Raw genomic sequence first — 17,488 nt, forward strand, 5'->3', positions numbered from 1 at the left:
TAACCCCCACCCAAAAGAATAATCGGTGAACAATGCCATACAGAACACCAAGCAGAAGCCAAAATATAAGTTGCTCTGTTTACTGTGATCATTGTTGATGCACAGGTGTCAGGGCTAGAACATTATTCCTTCAGGTACATGACACACTGCTTATATCTGTGATTTGTAACTGTTGATTTTTTTCATGAAGCTATGTTTTGCAAAAATGTTTGTATGGTTGCCCATGTCCTAGTCTCTTTATGGGTGTACAGAAATCGCTATAGATACTGCTTTTGTTAGATCTTAGTTTATGTATTTGGAATATTACTTGCATCTTTTCTTCAGCAAGAACATACAAGGTCTCTCCTTGGTCCCTCAACTCGAATACAGAAATGTGAGAGTTGGTGTCTGTTTATAGCATCATTAGTGCTATATTATTATGCCTCTTAGTGACGCTTCAATTTCATATTTCTTCAGCTGAAGTAGAATAGATGTAATCCCTGTTCCCACACAGGCAGTCTGTCCTCAGCTAGTGCTAATCTACATAGCTTCAAGCTTTGCTCTTTCTTAGCAATTTACAAAGCAGTTTATAGGTATCCATCCCCATGGCACTGTATGCAAAGGTTAGTATTAGATCAAATTCCTGCCAGTGGGAAGGCAGTCTCTTCAGTTTCTGCAGTCAGTATAGGCCAGATTTTTGGCTTTATCTACAATTTAAAGATGTCTTTGTAGTAGAAATTTTATTTACAAGGCTGTTCTTGTGAGATTTACAAACTTTAATTCTGTATACCACCCCGGTGTCAACTGACAGGGATTGAATCCAAACTCAGTCTTAAGAATGGGAAAGCTTAATGAAATAAATTGCTACATGAGCAACAAAGGCAGCTTCAGGCAGCTGCTGGTGCTATGCTGGTAACTAAAACACATCCCCGAGAAGTGAGTTGGCTGCTATGCACCTGCTATTCACTTATGCTGCTGGGCAATTGAAAAATTTGTGTGGTTAAAAAAGAAAAAAACTCCAAACATGCTGTATAAGCTTGATTGTGTCATATGCAGAAAGCGTAAAGCACTGCTCTAACAGTCTGATACAAAGAATTTACTGTACTAAAAACTCCTTTGAGTTATTTTCTGTGGGTGTAAAATGTGTTCATTGCTGTCTGAGATAACTAATGGTAGTTCAGGTCAGTAAGTCTTTTACTAAATCACCGATAAGTGATTTAGTTTGCATGTCACTTCTTCGTGGAGCGCCTTACTGAGGTTAGAATCTCAGTGTGCTAAGCCTTGGATGAACGCAGTGAGATGCCTCTATTCCCCTAAGAGCTTGCCTTTACATCTGCGTAACAGACAGTCAGAAATCTTGTTGAATTGAAAGGATGAGTGGAGAGCAGTGGGATCAAAGAATTTGCCTAAGATAGAAAAAGAATTCTGTGGAAGTTACATACTTTTAAGTCACACTGTCTTCCAGCCCAATGTTTTTATTGTATGATTCCTCTAATTTTTCCTATGCATCATGTCACCTCTTCTTCTCAGACTGAAACTCGGCTCAAAAACACAATTAAATTGCAGCACGCTGTGTCAGATCAGTGTCCTACAAGTCAGCCTTGAGCTGACTTAGGGGCCAGATTTAGAGGCTGTTTAGTAGGGGAGTTACAGTGCAATAAGCCTTGAAGTAAAATAAAGATGTGACTAATGGCATTATAATGGCATTATAATTGATATAGTAGCCATAGGGAATGGAAATGTGGAGAATTAGGGTCTGGATGATAAGGATACTTGTTAGCTTAGGTGGTAAGGCTAGTTATTATACTTCTGTTATCTTTATTATACTTAATACACAAGTAGTATTGCAAATGCTTTATGGTGAATACATCTCTCAGCTGTCACCATGGAGGTAAGGGCCTATATTCCCCAGTGGATGACAGAAAATTGTCTGTCATCCTGTGGGTAGTCAAACACACACTTTTTTCAATAATAAATTATAAGATCTTTATTATCCGGAAAACATTTTGAACCTCCCAATAGGATCATAGAATGGTTTCAGTTGGAAGGGACCTTTACATGTCATTTAGTCCAATACACGAAAGAGTTTCATGATTACAAAAATTATCGAAAGAAAGAAGAGGTCCAAGTGTGCTATGGGAATGCCATTTTTACCTGCTTGTTTACAAATAACTTTTTTCCCAGCATTCACCACCCAAGATTAAACAATGCTATTGTACTTTCAGAAAACAATGTGTAGAATTGACTGATAAATCATTTAGACATGGCTACTAACATATCTCCTTGAGTGCTTTGGATCATCAATAGACTACATATCAAAAAAAGGCTCATGTGTGACTAGTTTTGGTGCAAAGTTCTGGGGAAATTCCTAACTCCTGTTGTCTTGATGTTTCATGGTTTTAATATTTGCAATTATTTAAAATTTCTGATGAAATCATGCGTTTATTTGATGACTTCTCAGATGATGGCTACAATGCCTGATTCTCTTCTTTCCTCCTTCCCAGTCAAGGCCTTTATGCAGACAATGTACTCTGATTGCTACATTGATCTTTGCTGACTGGCATCTTCTACGCTTTGCAGCTACCTGAAGAGCTAGGTAGTTCTAGCTAGGAAACCTTACCTGCTAATCCTTTTGGTACATAGTATTGTATCTGCTTTCCAGATTGCATGCAGTCGACTTTTTTTCCTTAGTGGTGGTATTTGTTTGGGGATGGGCATGTGTGTGTTGTTTGTTTGAGGTTGTTTTTTTTTTAAGACAGTGAGAAAAATCAAGCAGGACAAGCAAGCAATCTAAGCTGGAGGTGATAAGGAATGTTCTTGTCAAGCTCTAGTTCACTAGAAAATGTTGGTTCACTGAAACTAGTAATTCTTTGGAGCAACTAGTAATTACATGAGGACAACACTCATCTGGAAAACCCAGTTTCCTGTTCTCCAGCAAACAGTCGGAGAGCAAACAAACCTTTACTGTCCTCTGGATTGGAGGAACGAGTTGGCCAAAAATTTTGAGTTTCATTCCAGTGCAAATTTAAGATCTTACAAATTTTTGTATGACAGGAAAATCATCTCCTGTCTTGTTCTGACCCTTGCATCTTTATCTGCTTTACAGGTGAAACATTTTTAGAATATGTCAGAACCTACTGGCTGATGCCTTCAGTGAGAGCTGGAAGGCATCTCTACATTTCTAGCTAAGAAATTAAATTAATTTGGCGTCTTATCAGTCCCCCATTTCTGCCTATGTAAACTCAGTAACAAAACTGGAAATTCAGGTGCTAGTATGGGCTAATTCTGACCCGCTGTAAATAATTTTCATACAAATGGGATTGTCCTGTATCAGGAATAGTCATCCCATATTAAATGCTTTTTAAGCAAAACTCAGGTTTCTGTGAATATATGTAACTAATACTGGTACCTGGCTTGTTGTATAAAGGCAAACTAGGTAGCATTCAGAAGTCTGAAAATCCTGGAAGGTTCTGAAAAGGAACAGCTTTGATTTATAAAAGCTTGAACTTTTTAAAGACCTTTTCAAAATGAAAAAAAACCCTCACTTGATTAATTAGTCCTAATTTATATTTAAAATTCTTCCTGATTGACTTTTAAAGTTGACTTTTACTTGATTAAATAGCAGTCTTTGATTTTGAGATATTTGTGGCTTTGTAAATTCCCTACTTGATGGGAGCTCTACATAACCACTTTTGCTTGCAGTAATGAGCTTAGCCAAGATGCTGAAGTTTGCTTCTTCCTCATCAGTCCTCTTCTCCCTGCCCACAACCACAGCACAGGTCTTTCTCTTTGTGCATTTGAACGTTAACAGAAACAATAAATTAACATTATTCTTTTAGATATTCATAGTTACAGGATACCATTATTTCATTTGCCATTCTAGTTCAAGGCTGGCCCATTTATGGTGGAGATAAAATAATGAATTTAAATCAATAGCATCTTCAGGGTAAAAAGCACACTCAAAACAAAACAAGAAAAAGACCTAAACAAAACAAAAAAACCCCACCACACCCTATAGATACCAGGGACAATAATACGCTGATTTTGTCATCAGTTTCTTTTGTGTTTACAGTGGTAGAGCTGTATCTGCTTGCCAAATTGTAGTCCTCATTTTGCAAAAGGCTTTCTGCAACTTTCTGCACTTGAAAATTATACTACAGACCTCCCCTTGCTTCACAGAATTATTTTGGGCATACTGTTTTTACACCTGTTGGAATTTTTGCACTGGCAGTGTATTAACGATATATTAACAATGTGACAGCACACTTTCTAACAAACAGATAGCACATTCTTAGGCATGTTAGTGTTTAAAATTGTTGCATCCTTTACTTTTTTAATCAACATTACTCCTCTGAGGGCACTCAGGCAATTGGAAAGTATAGGATGAATATTGAGTTTGGACAATGTAATTCTGGAGACTGAGGAACAGCAGCACTGGGAGGATGCAAGTCATTGCATGGAGTTCCTAAGATTTCTCTGAGTTGTATTGATTATGCTTATTTATCTAGGAAGTATTCTTCCTGCTCTCCTCCTTTGGCACTTAATGACAGCAAAAAATGTAGTAGCATTGATGAAACAGTATGACTAACAGTCTCACAGTTTCTTAGTTCAAGCTGTGTCCCTGTTCAGGCCAGCAAGGTTAGCGTTGTGTGGATTCACTAGTGAATCCTTCTGTACACTTCAGAGCAGGGTCTCCAAAAACTGTTATAGACCTATGTATTAATTTGTAGACTGTGTAAACTTAGGGTAACCATGCAAATAGTTTCCTATAAGCTTTAATTTAGATAAAGTGTGTCTCTTCTCTTGATGCCCTGAATCGAATTTTACTATGAATTTGACCAAAGCCATTCGGACTCAAATGGATTCTTGATTTAAAGACGTTCTTTCAGGATCCAGCCCATCTATTATGATCAGTACCACTTTTTCAGAAGCTGTTTGCACGTTCTTTGTAAGTGATTAGATCATTATTAAACTGTGCATGCATATGGTCAGGTCAAGAAAGAATCTGGTTATCTGCAGTTGCCATTATTTAGTGCTTAAATGCAGGTGCTCACATAATTGATTTAAATAATGTAATAGAATTAACGGCTTTTACATGTTATATATGCACTTTTGTGAGTTCCATTCCTCGTGATTGGTCTTTACTGATTATGTCTGCACAGAGGGGAAATTCTGTTCCAAGAAGCACTCTTAATCTGTGTTTTCCAGTTGTATGGATTGGGCACTTTCTGCAGAGTCACTGAAACTCCCTTCTACTCACATAGCAAGGTTCCTATCAGAAGGAGATGTGAGGAGCTGGGCACCCTCTCATTGTATTAAAACACTAAGTTGGGAAGTCGGGCTAGCCAAGGAACTGGGGTGTTGCTGGGCGTGCGGTGTGAAGTGCACCAGTTCTGCAGTGTAGATACAGCTACGTTCCAAGATGCTTGTGTTGAAATCTCTCAGGCCGTATTTGCAACCATTTCTGTTTGGTTTCTCTTGGTAGTCTAATAATTTTTCTTGATTAAGTATGAGGCCTGTAGACCCCATCAAAATAACCAGCAAGGTTGAAGAGCAATTTTTAGCAGAAATAAGACAGATCTTGATTTCAATGGTCCTGGGCTATCTGGAAACAAAACCAGCTGTGGTAATTATCTGGGAAATAATTTCAAGTAGCATGCATTTAGAAAACTTGATGCTGCTTAAGGAATTTTTATGGGGAGAAATAGCTCATTATCCAAGTGAATTGTTCACTCAATTCAGCTGGTAATGTGTGCTGCTGCAGTGCATTGATATTGTCTTCTTTGGTGCTTTTACATTGCTTTCCAATTTTAGCTGTACTCCTGGATTGGCCTGGTGGAGGCTATTAGAGCACTAGGGTCCTAAGCACTGAGTCAAAACTTCCACTGTGTTTTTCTTCCCCTCCTTTTGGAACTATTGACTACAGGTAGGCTGTTTTTTTTTTAACACAGACTATGTTGTTGAAATGGAATTTGGGAAGTGTTGAAAAGTTCATAAGGTCAGACCTAATGTAAAAATAGTTCTTACTGGAAAAAATAGGAAACAAACATTTTTCACACATTTTAAATATCGAGATAAAGCTTATAAATAATTACTTTGGCTTGTTAAAACACTTTTCAGTTGAGAGTCCACCCATTCAGTAAAAGGAACGCCAAAAAAAATGGAATAGAATGCAATCTTTTTTGTATTGCCTCAAAATGAATTTTGCAATTGAGTTTTAATTTCATTGCAAAGGAAACTGTTTCAGCTTGACTCAGACTTTTATTTAATTTGCTATTGCCTTCACCAGCACATGGATAAAAATAAGGACTTGCACAGTGCTGCTCAGTTACTTTTTTTTTTTTCGTGTCCCAGCCAGTGACCTCAGTGTGATGTGGTATTAGAAGTGTTTATTCCTTTTTGCTTTTACTGTGTCATGTAGAATCTTCTGCTTCCTGTGATCACTGTGCATTTAAGAAGGTTCTTACATACCTTCATTAAGCATCCTTTCCAAGCTTATCTTGCATCCCCAGTGAATTTTTCCTCTTTCATACTTATTTTTCAGCTCTCAAATCTCATTAAATTTTCTTACCTATTGGTTTTTGAACTTCTTTCTATTCTGAGTGAAGCTGTCTGCACTCACATATGATTTGTTAGTAGCTTAGCAGACATTCTGCAGTTTGTATGCAATCTGACTAGGGGCGGTTCACAAGATTATTCTGGAACAAATTTCCCTCTGTGGATACACAAATAAGAAAAACAGCAGATGATGCTGAATAAAAACACACAGAGCAAATAGAAAAATCAGCCATTTTGCTGATTCTATCTCCCCCCATCCCAATCTTACATCATACAGATCCACTCATCTGGTATTTTGTTGGGTTTTTGGTTTAGGGTTTTTTCCTGCATATGAAATTTTAGCTTTAAAATGTAGGCACATGTAGAAATTTTTTCCCCTTTTGACATACTGTTTAAAAACTTGTGAATCAGCTGTCATTCCTTATACCATATTTCTTGTAAATCCAATTAATGTTGAAAATGCCTCTTTTTCAGTTGTCATTTATATGTCTGTAGATGCAAAAGACTCTTTTTCAAACAATGCTGTATGGAAAATTTCACAGTATACCATTGGTGGTAGAAAAGGAAAATCTTTTACAGTGTTATCATCTGCTGTTAACATCTACGAAGTTAGAATCTGTGAAACTGGAAAAACATTAGTAAAGCCAGGACGGCTGTGTGAACTGTGGCATGTAGAACTCTTTTTTTTTTTTTTTTTTTTTTTAATTTTGATGGAAATCACACCCAGTTTAGTAATACTTGGGTGTCTCTACAAAGACACCAGAGCTGCCAGACAGTGGTAGCCTAATGGAGCAATAGAGGACTTTAGGGGAAGCGGATTAGCAAGCCAGTAATTTTCTGAAGAATCAAGTGAAATTAAACACTTTGATTCCATTTGTGAAGTGCAATTGGTTCATTATAGTACAAAGAAGGTTGAACATCGCAGCTTGCAGGAAAGAATTCCCTCATCTTCCTACCCTCTGAAAGTTATATTTTGTCCATTCAAATCTAGTTCAGTTGTGTTCTCACCAAGAGCCAAGCAAAAGATTAAAGTTCACTGCTTCCTATTCATGACTCACCTTGCTAAGAAGCTGCTGTGAGGTAGTGTGTGAACATCAGGCTGGTGAGTTCTGTGATAGCTATAGCCAGAGAAATCTATTTCTAGGCTTTTAGATTTCTGTGGGTGTGTGGCTCAATTCATTGCACGCAGGGCTTCTTCCTTATTCTCAACAGATTTATCACGTATTTCTTCTACATTTTCTCACAAGCCAAGTCACCTTCACTTGAACGTCTGTGGCATGATCTGACCAGAATGTTCAGAAAAGCACGTTTTCATTTAGGACAAGAAGTTCAAGAGTCTCAGTAGCCAAGTTTGAACCTATGCACCACATTTGCGCTTTAAAGATACTTAGGTATGAAAAGATGCAAACTGGCAGCGAGTTCAGTTCTCAAGATCTTTATGGTACATAGATACCTAGATATCATTATAACTAACCTTGTGTGATATAGACATCTAACTCTCTTAAGGTTTTGGTATGGAAAGTTCCAGGATTTGGTACTTAATTAACTTCCAATACTTTGGTACTTAAAGTTCATGGCAGTCAATGAATATCTGTTCTCAAGATCTTTGGTCCCAATGTACTTTCAGTTAAGCATCTTAAGTATGCTTAAGAGCTGTTAGATGTCCCAGTAGGTGCCTTTCCACATACTTGTATGTCTAAATATCTTTCCAAATTCGTCTTTCAATTATATCGTAATAGGAGAACTTGGTGCAAAAACTAGCATGCCAGAAATATTTTGTTTCCAACTGCTTAAATACTGGCATTGCTCTGAGAAGAGTTTAAAAAAAGCATTTAAGCATTGGAATGCAAATTAACATACCAAGCAATTAAAGTCAATTAAAACAGGATGCAGTGTAATTATAAACAGTTGTGTTCACATTTATATTCAGAGAAGTTTGATGTGTTGAAAGGAAAGAAAACAATTCAGGAAACTTTCAATGCCTACAGATGTGATGATGATACTAATAATGGCATTTGATTTCTAAAATGCCCCATCCTCTCTCACCTCATGAGCTCTCCAGAAGCACAACAAAACGAGCAACTGATGCACTGAATGCAATGCAATTAAGTGCCTCAACATACTGGGAGACTTGAACACCACTACGAGTGGTGGCCTTCTCTCCCCTCTCTAAGCACAATACATGTACCTGTTACAGTATTAGAGAAGTTTGCAGTTGAGCAGCTGTATGAGCCCTAACACCAAAAAATTGTGAACAGTGTCAGTTGGCTCAGGAAGGGTGTATCTGTCCCACACATGCTTCCTTGGTATCTCTTTCATTGTTGTTCTGGATATTTAGTATTTATTGACAGAAATACTGAGCCAGTTGCACTCTCTTTATATCCTGTTTCTGCATGGTAACCAGAAAAGAAGGAGAGTTCTCATCCCTCTAAAGCTGAGGCAGAACTATCTTCATGATGAAAACTTATGCTAGAGGTTGTGATTCTAGTACTTGCAATAATGTTAACGTGTGTGGATGGGCTGTGGAAGGCATTTGGAAGAAACAGAAAACTCTGAAATACAGCTCTACAAGCCTGGATGGCTGCTGCAGGATTACAGGCTACAAGGGTACCTTTACTTGACCTCTCTTGGGCATAGAGATGAGTGGTTTCAGCTCTTCCTTGATGGAGCTGAGTGAGGAAATACACCCAAAGGAACCTGGAAAGAAATCTGCCTCTACAAGATTGCAGTCTGCTTACTGATGTGGAAGGATGTGCAAGACAGCAGGCTGAAAACCAGTACAGTTAATGAAGCATGATGCAATGATATATTATTCTTTAATGTTGTAACAGATATTCAGGTGCAATACCTTCCATGTCATCAAATGTACGTGTCTGCTGACTATCCTCTATTAAAAGCAATTATTGATTTAAAAGAAGTAGAGGAAAATAGCTGGCAAAAATTAAATACAGAAACATGAAAAACACTTGCTGGCTACTCTGTCCTTTCCGCCTAAAGTAAGATTCAGAGCAGGACCATGTCCATTCCATGTGTTTCTTTTTTACTTCTCATTAACTGATGATCCATTTTTATTTGAAACCTAAATGTGGAGAGCAGTCTCTTTGAGACAAGGTCTGTTTGAACTCAGCTAGTAATATCAGCTTGCATTTCCACTAATATTCGATGATAATAAATGTGAGTACTGGGATAAAGCTTTTAATTTTGCACTTTATTGAACTATGAATTAATCAGTTCAGGCTTCTGAGATGGATAGGAATATAATGGTTGTCTCCATTTCCTGGGAAAATCATGGCTTGTATTTTCAAAAGCGATAAGACACCTGAAAGACATACAGATGCTTACCTCCTGTTAAGGTTGGTGAGAGTGAAGTGTCTATGTCTTGGGCAGCTGGACATGTTTGAAGATCTGCCATGTGATTTTAAGTTCCTCCATTTCTGAATGTACCAGCTGAGGCACACATGAGATGATTTCATGTTTGGGGTTAAATACTCAGCATGGTCTGAAAATCAAAATTCAGTTGCTTAGTCATCAAAATATTTTTGAGTAATCCTTTCATGAGTGCATTTTCTGATTTATCTCTTTCATTTACATAGCCATAAGACAGGTTATGAACTTTTGAATTTAAAATGCATATATTTGAGGGCTCTATGGGTTATATTTTTCACCAAATTATTTTCCCCATTCCTGCAGGTTTCTTAAGTAATTTTGACTTGTGGAAGGCAGATGTATAAGAGTATTATTGCATATTAGAATGGTTTATACCTACTTTGTACAGGCAGAAATGGCTATAGAGAAATTATGGAGAGTTAATTTTAAGGTACATTATTCATAGAATCATAGAATAGTTTGGGTTGGAAGGGACCTTTAAATGCCATCTAGTCAAACACCCTGCAGTGAGCAGGGACTTCTTCAACTAGAGCAGGTTGCTCAGAGCCCCATCCAACCTGACCTGGGATGTTTCCAGGGATGGGGCATCTACCACCTCTCTGGGCAATCAGGGCCAGGGTTTTACCACCCTCATTGTCAAAAATTTCATCCTTCTATGTAGTCTAAATCTGCCCTCTTTTAGTTTAAAACATCACCCCTTGTCCTATCACAACAGGCCCTGCTAAAAAGTCTGTCCCCATCTTTCTTCTAAAGCTCCCTTTGAGTCCTGGCAGCTGCAATAAGGTCTCCCTGGAACCTTCTCTTCTCCAGGCTGAACAACCCCAGCTCTCTCAGCCTGTCCTCACCGCAGAGCTGTTCCAGCCCTCTGGTGATTTTTGTGGCCTCTTCTGGACGGGTTCCAACAGCTCCATGTCTGTTCTGTGCTGAGGGCTCCAGAGCTGGATGCAGCACTGCAGGGGGGGGTCTCACCAGCGCAAAGTAGAGGGGCAGAATCCCCTCCCTCGACCTGCTAGCCACGCTGCTTTGGATGCAGCCCATGATACGGTTATTATTTTGTAAAGGAAATATTTATAGTGACTTGGAATTTATCATTTAATCCATCTCCAAGTTCAAATAGCTATATACTGCTGTCGGGTTGGTGATTGTAAAATGGGATCAATTCTGCTCAATTTTTCTTTTGGAAAACATGACTTCTTGCAGGTTTCTAGAAACGCTCAGTTGCCCCCCATGCACATAGCAAAATGATTTCTGAAAAAAATGCGGCTGTATAGGTAGAAACACTAATTTCTGGGCTTGAGCACTTCAGAAATCTTGTCTGAAGGCGCTTTGCGTGTTAAGGGTACTACAGGAAATCACAAGAAGTATTTAACTTTTAGGCTTGATGAAATGTTTATTCCTCAAACACAGACATGCAGGCAAAGCCGTCTTATGAGATGACAGTTTAGTAATTACTAGGTGACTGAGAATTCATTGCATATGTTGTTATAGAATACATATAATGCAATTACTTGCTATTAGGAGTCAATTTACCTGTATCTGTGTTTGGAATAGTACGTGGTATAGTGTATAGGTATAGTGTCTGGTCACTGGTCAAAAAGAGAGTGTAAATAATACACTTATAGAGAGACAGGGACGTTCTCTTTAAAAAAAAAAATTTTGACCTGTCCTACAAGACACAAATACTTTGGAAGGGAATATGTTTGGATGACAGAATTCACCTGCACAAACAAGGGCATCTAAAAGCACTTCTGCTCCAGAAAAGCATTTTTTTAAATAATAGCAAAATGGATGTGGAAATGAGCTGTTTTTCTTGCAGTTGGAATAAAATATTTTTCTAATGTTTGCTTCTTCTTGCTAGGTTGTATATGTAACAGCCACATTCCCCTATATCATGTTGATGATTCTTCTGATTCGTGGAGTAACGTTACCAGGTGCTTCCGAGGGGATAAAATTCTACTTGTACCCCGACCTTTCTCGACTGTCTGACCCACAGGTAGGACCATGGTCCATGTAATTATCTTCCTTTCTGACTGGGAAAAACGGCAAGAGTTTCTTGATTTTGAAGTTTGAATACAGGTGATTGCTAGATAGTTTTTCCTTTTTAGAGGAATTGTGGATAAGGCTTTAAAGCCATCACTGCTTACATGCGTTAGAATAGATTATTCTTTTTGTAGAAAAGTACGTTGGTTGATAAATCAGAATTTTCAGAAGCGTTCAGTTGTAGTTGCTGCTTCTGCCATGGAGGGGCAAGAGCATTGCCACTGGTTTCAATGGGAAGAACTTAGTTAAAGACCCATTTTACAGTTCTTTGCTCATTCCAAGTCTAAATCTCAGTCAAGATTAGTAAAGTAATCATTCAGATGATTGTTGCGTTTGAAGCAGAAGTCTCTACATGCAATCAAGGAGGAATGAAGTAGTCAGACCAGGAACTGTGTCTTTTTTGTTGTTTCCAGAGCAGAGTTGAACAAGGAAATACTGGGTTAAGTTGATTTTTTTTTTTTTTTCCAGTGACAGATGAGTACAATAAAACAGCTATTATATAGAATTTATCAATATCAAAGAGGGAAAATGACACATGCTTTACAAAACCTGATGTGTTGAAGACAGCATTTTACTTATCTGGTTTGGCAAAGTAAAAGACATTATACAGTGTTACTCCTGAGGCTATTACAATACTAAACGGATCTTGAGATAGAGGCAGAAAGGAAGTTTGGGAATATTTATCAAAATTTATTTTTCTAATCTGCTTACTGAAAATGTGTCAGCGTAATATTTTTCTAATCACTGCTTACTGAAACTGTGTGTTTTTTCGCAAAAGACAATAGGGGGAACCCTTCAGGTTACTTTTACAGTAAAAGTACTTTTACAGTACTTTTACAGTTATTTGTTTGCAACATATAATAGACTCAGACTGTAGTAAATAGAACAACCCAGTCCAATTTCAAGCGAACCTCACGTGTCTTAACCCAGTTTAGCAGAGACAAGAAATTTGACTGTCATATGCTTATCAGAGAACATGGAGGGTATCTGTTGATTTTGTCGTTTTAACTAGTTTCACCTTGCTGCATGGTTCTGACAACTAGAGTTAACCCACTGCCTTAACAGAAAGTGTTCACTGGGTACTCTCTTCTTGTACTGCACCGTGATGATTCCTCCACCTGTGAAGTCTATTGACCTTGTATGAATAGGACGTAGTTCTGCTGCTTAAATGTTGATTCCCGCACTCATCGAGCGCTGTGTGCCACCCTTGCTTCTGTTTGTTATTGAGGGAGGACATGCAAGCTTAAGCAACATTATTGTCGGGCTACAAGGGGGTTTTATATGCCTATTTACCGTACTGTTTCCATTTGTAAAGAAATACATGGTTGCCATGACAATTTCCAGAGCACATAGCATTAGTCTAAGCAGTCTATGAAGTACAAAGCACTTAAGACACGTGTGCATGTATCTGCTTGTCCCACACATACAGCTCAGCTGATACTAGAATGCCTTCTGGGAAGGCTTAATAGAATGCTTCAACGTGCCAAATTTCTCCTCTGTTTCAATGAGACTAACTGACACATTGCCATACTTCAGCCTTAGTATTTTAAGCACCTTTTTGTAGGAAATAAGCTGAAGTAGAATGTACCATAATAGAAATTGTGAACACTAGTACAGGTATTTTAGCTGTAGTATGAGTGATGAAATCGTTGTAGAGAATTATTTTTGTGTTGCAAAATGCTGTTTCATTGAAATGGAAATATTTTGTTGAGACTAATCAATTAAATTTTTTAAGAAAGATTTCTGAGTTATGGGTGGGATCTCTGGTCAGTTTTCAAGAAATAAAGGAAGTCTGACTTCTCAATTTTAAAAATAGAATTTGGTACAACTCGTTTTACTAAAAAGTAAAATGGAATCGCTTCAGGTTTATTGCAACTTTTAATGGTAACAAGTTAAATATATAGATATATATTATATGGAAATGTAGAACTTAATAATGCTCAAAACCACAAATTTTTGCATCAAAACCCCCATTCTGTAAGCCTCTTAATTTGTTCTAGAGATTTTTGCCAAGAAAGAAATATCAGACAACTGAAGTAACCTTTATGTTTGTGCTTCCAGTTTTCATCTTTACTCTTGTTTATTCGGATTTACTCCACAATATCAAAGCATAATGCATGTCTACTAGCAGAAGTTGTTTTCCTCTTCAGCTGAGGTCTGTTTAAATAGTGTTCCAGGGAGACTACTGTGTCTGTATTAGGAGAGCGGTATTTGAACCACAGTGCCAGCTATGTTTACTGTGGATTAAATAAATTAAGTTTCTCTTCAAGGCTCACTTTAGTTTGAAGTTCTTGAATCTTTTGTCTTTGTGTAATTTGCATTCCATGGTTCATTATAGCTTTCTAAGCAGCTATTCATCTGTCTTTTCAGTTCTTCGTAGCTTTCAAGTGCTGTGTTCTCTATTTCATTTTTATATTCTATCTTTTCAGCAGACTGAATCCTCTTGGTCTGAAAATGTCATCTTTTGTCCTGTGTATCTGTAGAGCTCATACCAATCACTTTTCATTATAATAGTGGAGTACTATATTTAAGCTTCAGAAATGCTTTGTTTCACCAACAATAAGGTCTCTTACAGCCTTCATGCTCAAATTGGCTTGAAATATGTCCCTCTGCCCCAATCTGGAAGATACAGGTGCTGTTTGTAGCTTAAATATGGGGTCTTTCCTGAGTTATAGCTCACATAAAAAAAGTATTTTACAAAGTTAATAGGATTATTTTGGGTTTTATGTGCAAGTCTGACTCAGAATATAGTTCTGGTTGTCCCTCAATAGATTTAAGTCACTTAATATGTAGTTGTGCTTGTGTGTGGTACTTGCTGCTCTTTTTAGGGGGGAAACATTTGGTTCTTCATAATGGGATTTTGCAAACATTTGTGCATGGAGGAGGTTAAATAGATTAGGGACTAGCAAATGTACCAGTTTGATGGATCAAGGAGTAATATTATGGTCAACGACCTGGAAAACACACACATGTAAATTTAAAACCTGCCATAGCAGAGGATTCTTAAAATGAGGAGGAAAATAAAAAAAAACCCCTTCCTGTTTATTGTGTGCTTGTATGCTAATAACTGGCTGAGTTACTGTTTGTGGGTTTTTTTTTTTTTAATTAAAGAATATGTATTACTTTAATGAAGATATTCATTATATCATCTGCAGGGATGAACATGCCAACATAGTCAGAATTGCACGCTTCTCTGAACAGTTGGTGCTTACGAAAATCTTGAACAAATTTAATTAATCTGGGGTTTGCAACTGAATTGCACATGAGAATACATTTCAGTGTGGAAAGAATAAAGGTTGTACTTCATCTCTGATATACTCTCATGTGTATGTTGAGCATGATAAATGCATGACAGGGCAAATTAACATATAAGGCACAGGAAGATATGAGCCATGACAGTTAGGACTGATTTTAAATTTCTCTGATCTTTCATTTGCAGTGAGAAAGTGTTAAAGTTGCAATAAAATTTCTGGTGTCAGAAACATTTCTACAATTCACCTCTAGTAGCTTAGCTATGAGAGTTCAACTATCAGGTTGTGACCGCACGACTGTGCAGATGACTGCAGAGCTTCCAGATGTTTTCTGTGGGTAATCTTGCAATGGGTAGTCCACTCAATTTGAAAATATCTTTCAGAAGGACTTTTTCCATAACTTTCCCTGGCACTGAAATTTGATTCACTGGCTGGTAGCTCACTGCATCTTCCTTCTTGCCCTTCTTCAAAACAAGTACCAAAACATGAATGCGCAGCAATGAACATCAACTCAACCTGAAAAAATCCTTACACTAGATAACTCTTACAGCACAAAGATGACTCTTTTCCTTACATTGCCCCCATCTGATAATTTCTTTCTTCCTGCATTTTTCTGTAATGGCACTTAGGCTAAGTTTTCATGATCTGTGTGTTCAGAGAGGAAAAAAAAACATTTTAGTACATCGGATATCTGTTTTAGGGAAAACATGCTTTTTTCATAGAAAATAACTTAGAATAAATACACATTAAATTATTTTTTGCCTGAAAATTGTAGTATTTATTAAAAACTCCTTAATTTTCAGGTTAGCATGAGTTTATTTTGCTAGTTATTCGCTCCTTCATGAACATCATCTCAGTATATTTGAGCATACACATAGAATTATACTTTAAAAGAAGATGCTAATCACCAAAGCTATAAAAAATTGCTATCCAATTAGGCTAATTATAATATCCATATGTGTGAGAGACATTTGGGAATACTGTATAGGTGTAGCAATAATATTTTCTTACATTCTGTTCTGAAAATCCAAACTGGAAAAGTGTTTGAGAATTTATCTTCCCTTAACTTTTTGTTTCCAACGTTTAATAATGCAGAGTTGTTTTAGTGATGAGAGCTGCAGCAGTAATGCCACTCTGATTCTTTACCAAGAACTTTCTTCTTAGCAGCAGAAGCAATAATACAGACTGATTCAATTTTCGTACATGCAGCCTTGGAAGCAAACAACTATCACGATCTTATCGCCACCTTGAGGCCAAATGAAACCTGTCTTTTCAAAGGCAGAAGAAAATAAAAATTCTCTCCTAACTTTGAAAGTGGAGGAAACAGTTGCATTTAAACAGAAGTGTTAGGGCTCTGTTTCCTTTAAAAAAAAAAAAAAAAAAAAGTAGAAGAAATCGTATTTTCATTTTTGGATGGTTTCATCCTCAGAAAATCAAGGGAAGTATATGGATTCCTGAGTAGTGGATTTAAGAACTGTACTGTATCTATCTAAGCATATTAATCCTTAAAATTGAAACCTAGGAATTTTTATATGTTGGCAATGAAATTATATTTAATTGCTGGAATATATTTTGATGCTTTTATTGGTTTGAAATGTGACAAGTGACAAACTTGCAGTCTAATGAGAAACTTACTTCACAGGATGTCTTCAATACTAGATCGTAAGCCTGGTTTTTAAGCAGAGTATTTGAAGAAAGGGTTTAGAGGCAGGTCACATGTGCTAAAGCTTACCAGCCTTTTCATACCACTAAGTCTAGTAATACCTTCGGTGATTTACCACATTTTTGACTGTTACAAGAGTTCCTGCACCCATTTAAAAAAAAAAAAAGGGGAGGGGGGGGAAATAGTAGTAATAAGAGGAGGAAGATGTCCAGTTCCTATCACACTCCTGCAGTTTTGTTAACAGGTATGGAATTTACTCTTTTTTCCTACCAATTTCTGCCCATTCTCTGTATTGTTGCTTCATCAGGTATTTACTTTCTGAACCATGCAGTTGCGATGCACATGCATGTGAGTTGCAGTAAATTAAAAAAAAAAATGAAATGCCAAAAATTCATACAGGGGCCATAGGTATGAAAATCCTTAGCTGAGTTTACTATCTATATAACTACAACTCCCACTTTATGCATGTATCTTTGAATAGTCTTTGTTCATTTGATATGGAAATTAAATTTCAAACTGTTCTTTCTGTGAAAGCAAAAGAGTATTGCTCCTGATCGTGAGGCTCTCATGTTCCTGTTAAATGGTAATCCCCTATCCAAACTTTTTAAAT

The 17,488-nt window shown here is 37.3% G+C and overlaps 1 protein-coding gene across 1 annotated transcript in view; it reads left to right on the forward strand.

Moving 5' to 3' along the window:
- SLC6A11 (solute carrier family 6 member 11) overlaps nucleotides 1-17,488 on the forward strand; it is a 108,589-nt gene that overhangs the window by 42,766 nt on the left and 48,335 nt on the right. Inside the window, exon 6 of the mRNA XM_082004553.1 lies at nucleotides 11,783-11,917. Coding sequence (XP_081860679.1) covers nucleotides 11,783-11,917 — 135 coding nt within the window. The remainder of the gene's footprint in view (nucleotides 1-11,782; nucleotides 11,918-17,488) is intronic.

The sequence above is a fragment of the Phaethon aethereus genome (genome assembly GCF_964289735.1).
Source record: "Phaethon aethereus genome assembly, chromosome: 11".
Taxonomy (NCBI): Eukaryota; Metazoa; Chordata; class Aves; order Phaethontiformes; family Phaethontidae; genus Phaethon; species Phaethon aethereus.